The sequence below is a fragment of the Vicugna pacos genome, chromosome 6, assembly GCF_048564905.1.
Source record: "Vicugna pacos chromosome 6, VicPac4, whole genome shotgun sequence".
Taxonomy (NCBI): Eukaryota; Metazoa; Chordata; class Mammalia; order Artiodactyla; family Camelidae; genus Vicugna; species Vicugna pacos.
The window spans coordinates 6,256,578-6,273,538 of record NC_132992.1 but is presented as its reverse complement, the minus strand read 5'-3'; the positions used below and the strand labels follow the sequence as shown (position 1 = coordinate 6,273,538).

The 16,961-nt window shown below is 49.1% G+C and overlaps 1 protein-coding gene across 5 annotated transcripts in view; it reads left to right on the top strand.

The window, feature by feature from the left end:
- Positions 1 to 16,961, top strand: part of TLN2 (talin 2) — a 426,530-nt gene that overhangs the window by 373,163 nt on the left and 36,406 nt on the right. For all 5 annotated transcript variants that reach the window (XM_072962302.1, XM_072962304.1, XM_072962301.1 and 2 more), the window contains 4 exons: positions 1,723 to 1,842; positions 8,806 to 8,952; positions 14,820 to 14,986; positions 15,928 to 16,111. In XM_072962302.1, coding sequence (XP_072818403.1) covers positions 1,723 to 1,842; positions 8,806 to 8,952; positions 14,820 to 14,986; positions 15,928 to 16,111 — 618 coding nt within the window. The remainder of the gene's footprint in view (positions 1 to 1,722; positions 1,843 to 8,805; positions 8,953 to 14,819; positions 14,987 to 15,927; positions 16,112 to 16,961) is intronic.

Sequence of the window (16,961 nt, the reverse complement as noted above, 5' to 3'; positions counted from 1 at the left end):
TGAAGGCTCAGATGTCACAGGATAAAACTGAAAGGCGCCTGTTTGTTGCTACCCCCCTCTTCAGCCGGAGTTTGAGGGACGAGACTGCGCCGCCACGTGATTCCTGCCCCATCAGGCCCAACGCCTCTCTGGACGATTTTGTCATGTAGTCGTGTGTCCACTAGAGGTTGAGCTTGGACCACAAAGGCTTCCCCAGCTGCTGCTGCTCTTTCTTAGAAACCCTGCAGTTGTGCCAGGCTCGTTGTTGAAAAGGACTCGGGCTAGGGAGGGAGGGAGGAACAGTGCCCATCTCAGCGACTGGGAGGAGGCTGGAGTCGGCCCCGATCTGGCCCTGCTCGAGAGCTCAGGGGGATGCAGGTCACATCTGGCAGCCCTCGGTGCCAATTCCTCCGAGCAGGGAGCGCAGGGCAGCTCACCAGAGTGGGGGAAACAGTTCCAGTGGCCTCACGGTGTTTCTGGAATATCTCCTGGGCTAGGCTCTCGGCCAGCCCGTCTTGACCCTGCGTGTCCACACTTGAGGAGCCCGGCTCCTGGCTGTGTCAGCACTCCTGAGGTGGCTGGCGGGGTCCCTGATCGGGTGAGAGTCCTTTCACCACCCCAGGTGGACCCCAGAATCACTGTGGCCTCAAATGGAACAGCTCTTGGCACAGCCTTGTTCTCTTGGGGTTTGGCATGCGTTCCTTGGGAACCCACACCTTGGCCGAAAGCCTGTGACACTTCCTGATTCCTTTGGAACCCACACCTTGGCTGAAAACCTGTGACAAAACCTGGCACATGTTCACGTCCAGCCTCAGTGGCTGCAGAGTCATATAACAGGTTTTTTGTTTTTTTGTTTTTTCTCTTAAAGCCCTTTAAATACAAAGAATTCAGATGCCACAGAAAGTACTGTTGTCTAGGGAACAGGTTGGGCAGGTGGGAAGCCTTGGACCCAAGAGGGACATGGATACCTTTCTGGGTGGCAGGTTCAAACTGCCTTTGGGAACTAAGAGGCATTTTTTTATCAGAAGAGGAAAAAACTAGAAACGAGCATGTCCACTAGGTAGAGTAAGTTAAGTTTTTCTTTGAAACGGGGGAAAATAGAGAATATCTTGAGAGTAGAAAAGGCAGAACTTGACCATTTTGGCTGCAGCGTACTCTTCACTAAATTTGTGGCTGAAACGTGGTCGTTCTTTGGCACAATGTTACTCCAAAGCTGTATTCTGTGAGTTTCTTCCTCCAAAACAAAACGTTAGGTGTGTCCATCACTTGAGCCACGATTTTCTAATGACCCTGTCCTCATGCCCCCCTCAGCGGTGCGGGACCCCCTTCTGGGTTCCCAGAGACCAGATCAGCCCCAGAGCCACGTGTGACCCGGGTGTGCGCTGCTCGGAGCTGCGCCCCCTTGCGGTTTCTCTAGGGAACTTCCCTGGGGACCCCACGGGGCAGGGCTGGCTGGACGCTGTGTTCTCACCTCCCAGAGAGGGGACCCTGAGGCCCGGCCTCCACGCTGCACGGCCTGACCCTGAGCATGCTGCCACTGACCCGGCCGGGACCTGCTGGCCTGTGGTGCGGGATGCAGCACCCGCTTCACTTAAACCGCCCTCTCCAGCGTCCAGCCCCCAGTGCGAGCCAGAAGCTTGAAAGTGAATGAAACCCTTTGGCTTCCGGTGATATTAACCCGTGGTTCTCACGCTTTTCTCTGTGTGTATGTGTGTTTGTGTCTTGCTTGTTTTCTTTTTCCAGATGACTAAGTCGGTTACTAACCCGGAGGAGTTGGGAGGACTGGCTTCACAAATGACCAGTGACTATGGGCACCTGGCTCTCCAGGGCCAGATGGCAGCAGCCACGGCGGAACCAGAGGAGGTCTGCCACCTTAAGTCCCTGTTTTAAGGAGCAAACCCACACTGGTGCCCACTCCCGGGGAACTGTCCATAGCTTAGCTCCTCCCCCAGAAGACCCCAGCCTGGTAGCCAGAACCAGGCTTATTCCCTTGCACCCCCCAGGTTTAGACCCAGCCTGTGCTCAGGGCTCACTGTCCTTTCTGAGGCTGATTGACAGAGACCTGGGGCCTCTGGGGAGGCGGGCTTTCGCCAGAAGGACTCTGTTTACAGTGTTCTGCCAGGACTCCTATCCCATCACCTGATGCCAAGGGCAGAGCAAGCACCACACTTCCTTTTCCCACTTAGCGGTCCCCCTCAATTATGTGTATATTTCCCAAAGGCTCACAGAAGTATTAGAACAGTCAAGTGCAGAATTCAGTTATCCCTCCCTTGGGAAAGAGCTGTGTACCTAGCCTGCTTTCATGAATCAAAGTCTTGCCCAAATATTGTTGGTGGCTTTTTAAGAGCTGACCCAGATCCCTGTCCAGTACCTCCTGTGGACCCCTCTTCCTTACCATCCTGCCTTCCCTAAACTCGCTTTCCTTAATGGCCAACGCAGGCTTGCCTCAGAACACCTGCACCCTTAAGGGTCTTTAAGTGGCCAAAGTTTAGCTCCAGAGGTCACTCTCTAAGAGGTCCCCTGTCTAATAGCTCCGAGAAATGGAGTGGCCTATTGACAGGCACACAGGATGGGTGCCTGAGGACACACATCAATGTTAACACACAGAAGGGGCCCAGGCCTGAGCTCCCGCGTGCCTCCTTAGAGAAAGGAAGCTCCGTCTGCAATAAGGGATAATGGAGTGGATTGCAGGGACCCTGGGAAGACGAAGGTAACTACATCCATGAAATTCGGCGAGCTGTTTGTGGAGGGCAAATCCTGTTCATAACACTCCTAAGTGAGCCAGGCTGTCAAGGCAGAAGGTTGTGGCCGTCTTCCCTTCTCCTGGGGTTGACAGTCAGTGTCCGCTAGTTACTCAGTGCTGCTGTTTGTCCTGAGGGCCAGGTCTAAGCATGTCTTCACAAAGACTCCCAGAGACACTACAGAAGTGAAAACCCCAAACACAGTCACTTTCTAACGTACGTTGTAACAATGCATGTAAATGGGAGTATCATATATATGTACTTGCTTACATATATATCCGCATGGGATGACTTGAGTTTCTAACAGTGCCTGTGGTTTGAGATTTTAGATTGATTATTTAGGCTGCGGCATGAATAATTCTATTTGCAATGAATCTGTTAAGTGACTCCCAGGAAAGAAAAATTATCAGAGACTTGCATCAGGATTCTGTTGGTTCTTTACACAAGGCCATCATTTTTGTTTTTAAAACAACTCCCTGTTTTAGTAGGATCATGTGGACTTGTAATTCATGTGATTAACATGTAATTTTGAATTTCATAAATAAGTGTAAGAGAACTAGTGTTACAGTTAGGGAAAGTTTGGGCAAAAGGAAGAAGTGTTTAGCTTTTCAAGAGGGTTGGAAACTAAAGGAGGCTGATTGTGAGGGAGGTTTGGGTCTCTGTCCCGAGAAATCTTTGAAGGTGAAATCTACATGCGTCTGCCTTGATTGGTTTCAGTGCTGACCTGCCTGAGTTACTGAGCAAATACCCAGGGATCTATGAAGCCCTTTTCCACTTCTGAGTTCTTATGAGCCACCCCACCCCACGTGTGACACAAGCGCATATTCTAAATGCAACTCAGATCATTGCAGCAAAATGCAAAAGAAATGCCAAAGCAGCCAGGAAAGAAAATGCATTGCTAAAAGCACGAGAGCAAGTTGCTTTAGGTCCTGGCCCTGCGTTTGCAGCAGCTAACGTTTCCATTAAGGTTTTCCCTTTTCACCATTATATCTTGAGATGTGTTTTACATTCCAGACACACGAGCAGTGTGACCTGGAGCGAAAAGGGGCAGAGAGAATATAAAATTACCAGTGGCTCGCGAAGGAAAATTCTTTGTGTGCATTTGCCAGACAGATATTTGGGGGAAAACTGAGAAGGTTAGGAGAGATCCCTGAAGCAAGGCAGATTTTTATTCCAAGTCTGTGGAATTATTTGTATACCCAAGAGGGCCCCACATCACAGCATGTGAAAATATTTATATCCAGGGCAAATAAGAAGTCGCCCCCTTCCCTGCGGTCCTGCAGTTTGCTGTGCCGAGTCAGCGTTTTGGTCTTTTCCAGAATGGGACAATCGCAGGAAAATCCTAGCTCTGCCCTCTGAACATCCAGCCCGAGCGTTCTCTGCTAATTTTTCCATGGAAAATTCAACCTTTTGCTAACATCCCTTTGAAAACTTCTTTTTTCAGAGAAGTGAAAACCCTCTGGCGACTTTGCAATTTATGATGTTTCCTCTTTAAAAAAACAAAAGAAGAAAGAAAATGTAGATCCCGTGAGCCACAGCTTCTAAATGCAAAGGCGGGGGACAGGTTTAGTGAAGACGGTGCCGTCTCTGAGGACGTGTTGCCGTAACCACGGGTAATCCTGCGTGTCTTAAAAGCTGGCAGGAACGTTTGTCAGGAGCCTGTGGTGAGAACCAGAGCCCTTTCCCCTGGATGAGAGAAGTGTCTGCTCGAGACTTCCCTAAAACTTTCCACTCCGGGGCACACTTTCTGTGGGTGGCAGGGTGATGCCCTGCCTCTGCGGTACACACTAGTTTTTCCTGCCATGTTTGCCATCGAAGGAGGAACTCCAGTTGGTCAGATAACACCCATTCTTGCCCTTCCAAGTCCACGGGCGCTCCCAGGCAAATTCTGTTTGACCTGGTTTCAGATGGGATTGTTCTTAAAGCCCGAGTGTAATCTGTACGTTTTGTGTAGTTTTAGGCAGTCAAGACAATGGATCCGTGGTTCTTAGACACCCTCCAAGTGAAACGAGATCCAAGCCTTCACGAAGGCCAGGCTTCTAATTTCCCTCAAGGCACAAAACCAGAAGACAGTCTTCTCCATTTTACTTTTATTTGGGCAGGAAGAGGGGATTGAGGGTTTTCTTGAGGTTCAAGTATTGCTTTACTAAAGCTGCCAATTTAGAACTCCAGAGTTTATGTCTTGGAGCAACATTCCTTTCTAATAAACACTGGTGGTAAGTTGGATCACTCTGGGGGCTGGTCCTATTTGCAGAGAGGTTTAGTGTTGCTTTGAGAAGCGCAGCATTTTTAAAGCCCTTATCTGTTTGAAACCGTCTTAAAACTGCATCCCCTTTCTAGAATGTTCCTCCAGCAGTACAGAATGTTCCGTGAAATTGCATAGAGGATGTTGAGTCTACCGTCCTTCGTGTACGTGCCCTAGCTCTCCCCTGCACAGGGGGAGAAGGGTGAGAATACGCAAGCTGTTTATCCAGGCCTCCCTGGTGCCGGTGCCAGTGCTGTGCTGGGCACCATCCCATTTACTTCCCAACTTCAGTGTGTGAGTCGAGAATCCTCTGTCGTCCCCATTTCCCAGACAAGCAAACCAAGGAGGCCCAGGGAGCGCTGATCAATTGCCCAGGACCACGTAGATGCCACAGTTAGTGTGGAAGCCCCTTTTTAAATAACTTTTGGGAATAAGTGAATGTTTTAAGTGAGGCAATACGTTGACAAGGAAATATGTCAAAGTTGGATTCACAGCCAGGTGTGTTGGCTATCACGGCCCTTGCTCTTGCCCCTGCACCAAGCTCTCTTTTCATGATAATGAACATTCATGGGGCCCTTTCCGCTTGCTGACTTTTTACACCTACCTTCTATTTGGTTGTCCACCTGCATGGGAGGTGGGCAGGGCAGGGTCTGTCCCATGTCGCAGGTGAGGAAACGAAGTCCCCATGAGGTTAGTGGGCTCACCCAGAGAGCCCGGTGGCCAGGAGAGGGCAGAGCTGGAAACAAGTTCCGTGGTCTTTTCTGCTGCTGCCCACGTGGGCGCAGGGTTGAGAGCAGGGGTGGGGCTGGCATTCTAAGATCCTTACTTCCTGTTACGTTCAAAACTTGTCCTTCGTAACACCATATCCCCCTGCATGCTGTCCACACAGGATCACACAGCCAAGTCAGTCAGAGGTTTGCGTGGCCATGCCCCGGAGGGTTCTCCAGGCATGTAGGAGACAACTGTGTGACCTGGTACAGACCCCGACTCCAGGACCAAATCCTGGGTTGACTGAGAACTCCAAAGCTTTTGCAACTGTTGTCTTAGTTTGGTCTCATCCCTTTGCTTTCTGGTACTGGTCTTCCTCATGCTTCCTAACTGGGATTTCAGCCCTGATGACCTGCTGTGCCACCTCCAGGGTCGCCTTTACAGGGTCCTCTGCTGCATGCATGACGTCACCTCCAAGAGGGAGGCTGGCGTCAGGACGTTGGGGTGTGTTTTTATGGCACAGCCTTCTGAGAGGGAGCTGGGGGCTTAAGAGTGTCACCGGGGATGTCTTCCCACGATTCATCGTGTCGGCCCATAGGTTTCAGGTTTGGGACAGCACAGGAGCTGGTTCCTTCTCCCTCCCACCCCTAGGTGGAGGCCTGTGTTTGTCCCAGTGCCCTGTCGCTCTGCCAACAGAAAGCTCAGGCTTGGCTCCATGCAGGGAGTGGGAGAGAGGCACGAAGGATCTTCCAGAGTCTGGATCTTTTCTAGCCCAGTGGTTTCACACCTTCTTCTGCAGAACCCCGACCCAGGGACGTGCTCTGGAAGTTCTGCACACGTTTGGCTCAAGTTTCACTTTTCAAACATAGTGTAACTATTTGTATAAAAACTGCTGGGAAAAGCTACACGGACTCTTGAACATATCCTAGGCCAGAATGGTTACCCACTGGGGCCACCAGTGCCCTACTGTGGGCCGCTGGGTGGTTCTGTGCAGATCTCAGGCTCGCACAGCATCTTCCCAGGCTGCTGTGGTCGGGGAACTGTGGGAAAACTGTTCCCTTTTGCTTTAGTTACACATAGAACAGGATTTTCAACACAAATACAGGCATGAGTTGGTGGCCGAGGCTGTCAGTGGCCTTCACAACCCCATCTCTGGATCACTGAGTCTCATTGTTGACTTTTTGAGTCAAGGATATAAATTTTAACTCATAAAGGAAAAATATAGTAATAACATTGCTTCTATTTTAGATGTTGAGTTTCCGGGAGAGATTTTATTAGAGGGTGGGAAAGGATTCTGCTGTTAAGTGGAAAAAAAATCAAGGAAGTTAAAACACTGAGCTAATGAGTAGAGCACTGTGCTTGGGATTAAAGACTTGGATTCTCATCTCGCTTTGCCAGGGACCAGCTGTGTGATTCTGGGGCCAATCACCTCACTTCTCTGGGCCTCAGTCTCTTCATCTGTAAAATGGGGAGGTTGAATGCATAAGGTCTTTTTTATTTTGAAGTTCTGTGAGTATTTCTTCCTCCATTTCCCCTGACCCGGCTTCCCCATTAGCACCTTATCCTTTAGAGATCGGTGCTCATCCTTGCTGGACAGCTGAGTTCTTGCCTTTAGATTAGCTCTGATCCTTGAGTACTTAGAGTTAAACTGTATGGATCTGAAAATGCTTGAGGGCCAGCTTGAATGTAAAACTTTAATGGAGCATCTCCCTGCTTCAGCTTGACCTTGTGTTTAACCAGCGAGCATGCCCAGCAGACAGATATCCTTAAATGGCACTGCCGCTCTGTGGGCAGAATCGGAGCCTCCCTCGTTCTCAGTTGTGGCCTTGATGCTGTCCTAGTCCCTATCTGTTATCAGAGCGGCCATGTTGGGTGATCCCGGCGTGATGCTCGTGTCGTATGGTTAACAAGAAGCCCTGCCTGATTGCGAAGACTCTGGCACCTGCTCACATACAATTAGAAGACACCCAAAAGAGCAGAAGCTCGAGTTCCCAGGGCAGGAGAATTTTTTTACCAAATAGATTTAAACATCCTTTGGGCTTCAGAAGGTTCAGGGAAATAACCTTTTCCCCCGGAAAGCAGTACATGTTGCAGCCCCTCGCTCCCCAGAGTCACTCTTCCTGAAACTCTGACTTGTGGGAGGATGGTCAGAGATAGCACCCAGGTGGCCCAGATCCCCAGGTGTGTGGACTCCTAGCTTTTATTCTCAAAACCTGAGATCGCTTAGTAACCACCCTTGAGAGATGCTGGAAGTTTAAGCACACAGCTTCTGGCTCTGGTGGATTCTTGAAAATAACACTTAGCTTAGACATGTTTTGTTTGTATGTAGTTGGTTACCTGGGCTGTATTGATCAGACCAAAATGAAAGTTGATGTGAAACAAAGCCAGAAGGATGGAAACTTCGGGAGGGAGAGGTGGAATTTATTACACCATAAAGAGACAGCTGGCAGCTGACCCAGAGTGGAGCTCATTTGGCTTCTTATAGGCAAAGTAGCTTTTATAATCACACAACCCAGGGGTCATTAAAAGAATGCATGCCTGCTGAGCCTGCAGCCCTCAAAATGTGACTTTTTAAGGAAACCTCAACCTGGCTCGAGAGAAAGGAAGCGTGGGCCCAGCATGGTTGCTGAGGAAAGGGGCGTTCTGGTTGGTAAACACAGCAATTTTGCAAGAATCTGAACACTTTCAAATATGCTTTATACTAAAGCTATATATTCTGAACTTCTAATTACCCTCTAGGGCTTTTGTAAGGAATAAATGAAATTAAATGCGTTACCTGCTTAAAAGAGGCCCTGACACACAGTAGGGGCTCAATAAATGAATGAATAATCCCACAGAGTTCATCTAATTAACATTTTTACCTAGTGGCTCAGGATACAGATAAACAATACACCAGGAAAGGTAACCAATATTATTAAGCTTGCTTCCTGGGGACTGTGGGCATTTTACAGTCTCTAAAAAGGGAAGCAGAATCCACCAAATTCCGTACTTCACCAAGCAGAGACTCCTAACAGCAGTGGAATTTTCCTAGCCAGGCTCCCCTAGGACGTAGGAGAAATTTTCCACGTGGGGCAGACCTCCACGGCAGGTCCGTCAGGCTTCTCCCTCCCCACCCTGGGCTTGCCTCCACAGATCGGCTTCCAGATTCGCACTCGGGTGCAGGACCTGGGCCACGGCTGCATCTTCCTGGTGCAGAAGGCGGGGGCCCTCCAGGTGTGCCCGACGGACAGCTACACCAAGAGGGAGCTGATCGAGTGTGCCCGCGCTGTCACGGAGAAGGTAAGGAACAGCCTTAGGGGTGGGCAGGCATGGTGACCCTCCGGGACCAGGGACGCACCTGAAAATTAAGCCAAAAACCATCCAGGTGGGTCAGGTCCAGTTGTCTTCCCTCCCTCCCAGGGTCTCCCCAGGGACAGGGCGCATCAGGGAACTAGGGGTGATCCACAGTCCTGAGAAACAGTGTGTGTGGGACTGTCCCCTAGAGGTCTAGGCCCCGGTGGTCACCCTCAGGGCTCTTCTGCAGACAGACTGCACAGAGGGCATCCAAGTCATAGAGCGCCAGGAGCCTCTCCCTGCAGCCCCTTCTTAACAATTTTGCCCCCGGGCCTTCTCAGAGAGGCTCCCAGGTGTGAGGGCGGAGCGAGAAGGCCCCACAGCTCCTCTTGTGCAGCCCCTTTGTTTCCAGATGAGACAGTGAAGTGGGGAGGGCTACGTCGCCCGGTGGGAGAGCAGGAGTCTGCAGGCCGTTTTCTGACTCCAGCCACAGCTGATGTAGAGAGGATCCCATAGCGTGGTGCATGGGGCTCTGGGCTCCCAGCTAAGCTACTTCGCCCTGCCAGGCCTCGACTTCCTTCAGTAAAGTGAGGATGAGGAAACAGAATGAATGCCTGGCCCTTGAGTTGTGAAAATTAAACGCGGCAATTTGTGTAGAAGAGCTTGGCACGGTGCCAGGGGCACCATTCAGCATTTAATCATCCTGGCTGCTTGCCGTTCCCTGTCTCTGCCCTCCAGCACTCCCTTCTCCCAGGACGTTCTCCCTGGTTCACAGCACCCCATTCTGAACGTCCCTTCCGTCCCAGCAGCTCCTTGACTTTCCCGCAGTTTGCTGATGGTTTGCTTGGCTTATTTCTCAGAGTCGTCGTTTTCAGGGCAGCCCCTGTGCAGGCCGCCTGCGGTGCAGGCTGTGGCATCCGTCTTTGCTGCCTTTTCCCTCTCCTTCACTTGGGTAGCAGGACATAGAGCTTGGCACTGTTCAGACGCTTGGCAGCAGGACTCGAGGGGTGGCGGGGACCCTCCTCTGGAAGCTGCCACTACAGAGGCTACTCTGTACATGGCCCCTCGCCGCGGCCGAGCATCAGTCTGGCCGTCTACCCCAGCCCACAGGACCTTCCAGGCCTCCCTGGACTCTCCAGGACGAGGAAATAAATCTCTCAACTCGAGGAAGGCATTCTTCCTCCTTTCAAAGCCCGTCCTTGTTGTTAAAGTTACTCACGCCAGGTCCCCCCACGGAGGACCTTGGAATGGAGTCCCAAGGGAGGGGAGGAGAGGGTTTAAACTGCTTGATGTTGGCCAGCGTGGCCAAGCACCGTGGTCCTCCTGAGCTGGCCTCCGTCATACTGCTTCTCTCAGCAGAGGCTCCCTGACTCAGGACACCAGGAGAAGGATCGGGGCAGGGGGTGGCTGGCCTGCTGGGTGGTTTCCTGCTATCTGTCCCTGCCCTTTTCTCTCCTGCCCTCCCATCTTCCCTGGTGCTGTTCTTACCTGCCTTGCTTGGGTCTGAGTCCCCCCAGCCCCGAGAACAGACCCATAAGGCGAAGAGAGCGGCTGGCTGGGGAAGGAAGGAGGAGCTGCTGTGGCAAGAACTGGGGGGGACCTGGGAGGTGGGACCTGGATGTGAAGGGAGCACACCTTCTTTCCACAGCCTGGGGGGGAGCCATACCCAGGGGTGGAGTGGGTCCAGTTTGCCTTGTAGGAAAGTGTCTCTAGGAATGTGAGGGCGTACTGGAGGGGCGACAGGTGCCAATGAAGGGTTTCTGACACTGAAGTGAACACCTTAGCCAAACTGCTGGCCCCTTAGGTTCCTGGAATTACTATTCGGTGGTGGGCGCTGGCTCAAGGTGATACAGGAAAAATGGGGCATGAAAGGATGGCCATGCCACAGGTCTCAGACGAGTCCCCGGGATGCACCCCATCAAGTGAGGGTCCTTGGCTTCACACAGGAAAGAATTCAAGAGCCAGCCATAGTAGAGCAAAGGTAGATTTATTCACAGATACATACTCAATAGACGGAGTGTGGGCCGTCTCCGAAGGCGAGAGGCGACTTCAGAGCATGGAGCCCTCTAGGAAAGTGAGATCGGCCACGAGGTACGGGGTTGTTAGATTTTATGGGCTCAATAATTTCATATAGTAACAAGTGGGAGAATTATTCCAAGTGCTTTGGGGAAGGGGCTGGGATTCCCGGGGTACTCAGCCATTAGCCACTTTTTGACCTTTTATAGTCAGCCTTGAAACTGTCCTGGCACCTGTGGGAGTGCCATTTACCATGCTGTGGTCTTACAGTGAGCCTATAATGAAGCTCAAGGTCTTCTGGGTGTTGAATCTTCTGCCACGTTGGTGCTAATTGCTGTGTCATTCTTTTCATGGTTGTGCCCTGCCCCCTTCCCTCCTGTCTCTAAAGGGAGTGATGGGATGGGAAGGTTACATGAGGGGATCCCCTCTGGGCTCCAGGCCCTCTAGGGTCAACGGTGAAGAATTTCCAGTCAAGAGGCAGCAGGGAGGGTATAGCTAGTGGTAGAGCACATGCATGGGTGAGGTTTGGGGTTCAGTCCCCAGTACCACCAGTTAAAAAAAAACAGAGGCAGCCAAGGGAGGAGTGATGAGTGTTAGCAGAGGGCTGTTCTACAGAAAACCTGATCAGACGGGACAGAATGGCCACACTTTTCATGGGAGCCTGATCTTTATCCTTCTTGGTGGCTTCAGAAACATAATCAAATAAATGGATCATCTGCCCTTTACCGAACACTTACTAAGTGCCAAGTACTTTACATACATTTTTCTGCCCATTTATTCCTCTCCCAACCCTGATAGGCAAGAAGTAATAGCCCCCTTTTCCAGATGAGGACACTGAAGCTTAGAGCAGTGAAGCAGCCTACCTGAGGTCGTCTGGCTAGCAAATGGTGTTTGGACAGGCTGTGGATTCCAACGGTGCTGGTCACCCCTAAGCCGCATTGGCTCCTAGGGAGAAAATGCAGGGTTTTGTTCTTGTTTTTAATATTTTTTCCCAGTTTTATTGAGGTATAATTGGCATACAGTGCTGTATGAGTCTTGGTTGTATAGCATAGTGATTTGTCTTAGAACTGTCATGAAATGGTTTCAGTAAGTTCAGTTAACATCCATCATCTCATATAACTACAAAAAGAATATATGTGTATATTTTTTTCCTTGTGAGATTAGGATCTACTCTTAAGAACTGTCATAGAGATGACAAGGCAGTGTTAACTCTAGTCATCATGTTGTACGTTACATCCCCAATACATACTTACCTTGGAACTGGAAAGGTTGTGCCTTTGACCACCTTCATCCAATCTCGTCTCCCTCAGCCATAACCACAAATCTGATCTTTTTCATGAGGTTGGTTGTTTTCTGTTTTGTTTTCATTTTTATTCAATTTCTTTAAACTAAAATGAACAAAACCAATTCACCTATTTCTCCCACCTCCCATCTCCCACCTGTGATGACCACCAGTCTGTTCTTTTCTATGAACTTGGTGGGGTTTTTTTTTTTAATTCCACATATAGGAAAGATCACACAGTATTTGTTTTTCTCTGACTTTTAGCATAATGTCTTTGATATCCATTCATATTTCAAAAATGTCAAGATTTCATTCTTTTTTGTGGCTGAATAGTAGTCCATTGTGTATATATACAGCACATTTTCTTTATCCATCCATCCATCCATCAGTGGGCACTTAGGTTTTTTCCATATATTGGCTATGATAAATAATGCTGCAGTGAGCATGGGGGTGCCTGTAACTTTTCCAGTTAGTGTTTCTGTTTTCTTTGAATAAATACCCAGAAGTAGAATTGCTGGATCATATCATAGTTCTATTTTTAAAGTTTTGAGGAACCTCCATTCTGATTTTTATATGGGGCTGCACCAATTTATATTCCCATCAACCACGCACAGCCTCTTCTCTGCATCTTTGCCGATGCTTGTTACTTCTTGTCTTTTTGTTAATAACTTATTACAGGTGCAAGGTGCTATCTCCTTGTGCTTTTGATTTGCATTTCCCTGATAATTAACGATGTGGAGCATCTTTTCATGTACTTTTTGGCCATCTGTATGTCTTCTTTGGAAAAATGTCTGTTCACATCTTCTGCACATTTTTAAAACCAGACTTTTTTTTTTTTTTGCTATTGAGCTATAATTAGTTCTTTATATGTTTATAAGATACATGATTTGCAAGTATTTTCTCCCGTTCAGTAGATTGCCTTTTCATTTTGTTGACAGTTTTCTTTACTTTACAAAAGCTTTTTAGTTTGATGTAGTCCCACTTGTTTATTTTTGTTTTTGTTGCATGTGCTTTTGGTGTCAGATTCAAAAAACCATCACCAAGACCTATGTCAAGGAGGTTACTGCCTATATTTTCTTCTAGGAGTTTTATGGTTTCAGGTCTTACGTTCAGGTCTTACCTTTAACCCATTTTGAGTTCCTTTTTGTGTATAAAGATAGTTCCGTTCTTTTGCGTGCGGCTCTCTAATTTTCCCAACACCATTTGTTGGACACACTTTTCCCCCATTGTATATTCTTGGATACTTTGTCATAAATTAATTGACCACACATGCATGGGTTTATTTTTGGGCTCTCAGTTCTGTTCCATTGGCCTATGTGTCTGTTTTTATGCCAATACCATACTGTTTTAATTACTATTGCTATGTAATATAATTTGAAATCGGGGGTGTGATGCCTCCAGCTTTGTTTTTCCTTCTCAAGATTGCTTTGGCTGTTTGGGGTCTTTTATGGCTCTATACAAATTTTACAATTGTTCTATTTCTGTGAAAAACGCCATCGGACTTTTGATAAGGAATGCATTGAATTATATATTGCTTTCAGTAGTACAGATACATTTTAACAATATTTTTCCAAATCATGAGTATGGAATATCTTTCCACTTATTGGTGCCTTCAATTTCTTTCTTTAATGCCTTGTAGTTTTCAATATATACATCTTCTACCTTCTTGGTTAAATATATTCCTAGTTTTTTGTTCTTTTTGATGCATTTGTCAGTGGGATTGTTTTCTTGATTTCTCTTTCTGATAGTTTGTTTTTAGTGTAGAGAGACACAACAGATTTTTGTATATTGATTTTGTATCCTGCCACTTTACTGAATTCATTTGTTCTAACAGTTTTTTTTTTTTCATGGAAGCTCCAGGGTTTTTTATGTATAATACCATGCCATCTGCAAATAGTGACAGTTTTACTTCTTCCTTTCCAATCTGGATGCTTTTAATTTCTTTTTCTTGTCTCGTTGCTCTGGCTAGGACTTGCAATACTGTGTTGAATTAAGGTGTTATGGGTAGGCATCTTTGTCTTGTTCCTGATCTTGTTCCTTTGAGTATAGTGTTAGCTGTGGACTTGTCGTATGTAGGTAGCCTTTATGTTAAGCTGTGTTCCCTCTATACCCACTTTGTTGAGAGTTTTTATCATCATGGTTGTTGAATTTTGTCAAATGCTTTTTCTGCATTTGTGGAGATGACCATATGGTTTTTAGCCTTCATTTTATAAATGGGGTGCATCACACTGACTTAAATGTAGATGTTGAACCATCCGTACATCCCTGGACTAAATCCCACTGGACTGTTGTTTATAATACTTCTATTGTGTTGTTGAATTCAGTTTGGTGATATTTTGTTGAGGATTTTTGCATCTATGTTCATCAGGGATATTGGCCCATAATTTTCTTTGCTCGTGGCACCCTTCCCTTATTTTGGTATCAAGGTAATGTTGGCCTCGTAAAATGAGTTTGGAAGAGTTTCCTCCTCTTCTATTTTTTGAGCATTCTTTACAGTGTTTTTTTGAATCTGAAGACCTTTGGGTTACATTTTCTCCATTTCTCTGTATCCTCAACATTTCCTCTCTGTCTACAGGTGTCCTTGGTGCTGTCAGCTCTTCAGGCTGGGAACAAGGGGACCCAGGCATGTATTACAGCTGCCACTGCCGTGTCCGGGATCATCGCCGACCTGGACACCACCATTATGTTTGCAACTGCAGGGACCCTGAATGCAGAGAACAACGAGACCTTTGCAGATCACAGGTATGGGAGTGGACGCCATCCTGGGGGCTCCTGGATGGGAAGAGGTTCAGTGTGGCCTCATGGACTTTGGAGATGGTACCCAAGAGCCAGAAATGTGATTATCTGTTTCAATTTCAACAAGATGCTCAAGTTGGGAAAGTGAACCAAGTAGTCAACATAAGTGCCTTTTGTCAACTGTAAACAGGGTCATTTTCCAGGTTTGCCTTTCACAGCCTAAATCTGGTCCTCCAGCAGAGGATACCTTTGTGGTCTTTTTGCTTTTTTAGCTGGAAGAAAGCTGTGCCTCTGATTTGCTTACTAATCCCAGCGAGACTAGAAGTGGCCAGGACGGGCATTTAGCTCTTACCTAAATGGGGAGTGAAGCTTGGAGCCTGCTGTCTCTCCTGGGCTGGTCCTTCAGGCTCTGCTCCAGAGGCTGGGGCCAGGGTCTCCGCTTGCTGCTGGAGACGCCCCATCTCCTCACCATGTGTCCAGCACCTATTTTTCCTCTCTCTTCAGCCCCAGGGCTGGGCTAGGGAGGAGATTCCCGGTGTTCTGTCCTCCCTTCCAGAGCCCCTTGGGCTCTTAGTGTCCTGGGCAGGGTCCCCTGTCCCGTGTATCCTCCCAACCCCTTGTAGCTATGAAGTGTTCTCTGAGATCGCGGGAACCACGGGAAAGCAGCTGCAGGGCAGGACAAGGAGGCCGAACGGGTGGGCCTGAATCTTGATGTGAAGCTTTACTGTTAATTGACCATGTGAATTCTGGGCCCACTTTCCTCTCCCCTCTCCCATCTTTCCTGCCTGGAAGATGAGAGCCCCCCGTTGAGGGAGTAGAAACACATCACCGCTCTCCTCAATGCCCTTTAACGAAAGACCCTAGGAGGCTTTCTTTTCTTGCCAACTACCAGTGACCAAGCTCTGCCCTGTGTCTCTCCCTTCCCCTTGCCCTTCCCACCTTCACAGGGAGAACATTTTGAAGACAGCCAAGGCCTTGGTGGAAGACACAAAATTGCTGGTGTCAGGGGCCGCATCCACTCCAGAAAAGCTGGCCCAGGCAGCCCAGTCCTCAGCAGCCACCATCACCCAGCTCGCCGAGGTGGTCAAGCTGGGGGCCGCCAGCCTGGGCTCTGACGACCCTGAGACCCAGGTAGGTAGGTAGGGGCTTGCGTTCCCACAAACGCCATGCACCAGGCCTCAGAAGAAGCCAAATGCAGAATAAGAACTTCTGGAGTAGACTGTATGTGCTTGTGGATCCATGGTTTGGGGGAACCGGTTGGAAGCACTGTCCAGGCAAGGTCGTGGCATGGACCGTGGTGCGGCCATGGGGATGAGACAGGCCCACAGATTCGGGAGAAATCTGAAAAGAAGACTCAGCCGAGCTTGGTGTGCGACTGGACTCAGGGAGAGTTTGGAGACAAGGGAGGAGGTGGAGGCCAGGGTGCCAGGCTAGGTCAGTGAATGCTCCCTGGGGGGAGGCCTGGCTTGGGCGGAGATGAAGGTGAGTTCAGTTTGGGGCGTGTTGCACTGGACGTTCTGGAGGGACCCGCAGATAGAACGAGTGAGTGGCCTTGAGCCTGATCAGGTTTGGGGACGTGGAGTCGGGTAGTTACCAGACAGTGACTGCAACTGCGAGGAAGGAGGAGCATGGGGGGGCAGAAGAAGGCATCAGGGCAGAGCTGAGGAGTCCACCAGCTGGGACCGTTTTAGGAGACAGAGATGCCCATGGAGATTGAGCAGCAGTGGCAGCAGGTCAGAGGAAAGCCGGGGGCCTGGTGTCAAGAGGAGGGAGTGCTTCAGCCCACCCGGGACACTGCCCAGGAGCAAGAAGGATGCAGGTGGGAGAGCCAGCCCCCAGCCCCAGGGTCACGGAGGGCAGTGTCGCCCTGCCAGGACTGGCGGTGAGGAGTGGCCAGGCCGGTGAGGAAGGAAGCCAGCGTGTATAGACAGCCGCTGGGCAAGTTTGGCGCTGAAGGGGAGGAGGGAGAGGAGCTGGAAGG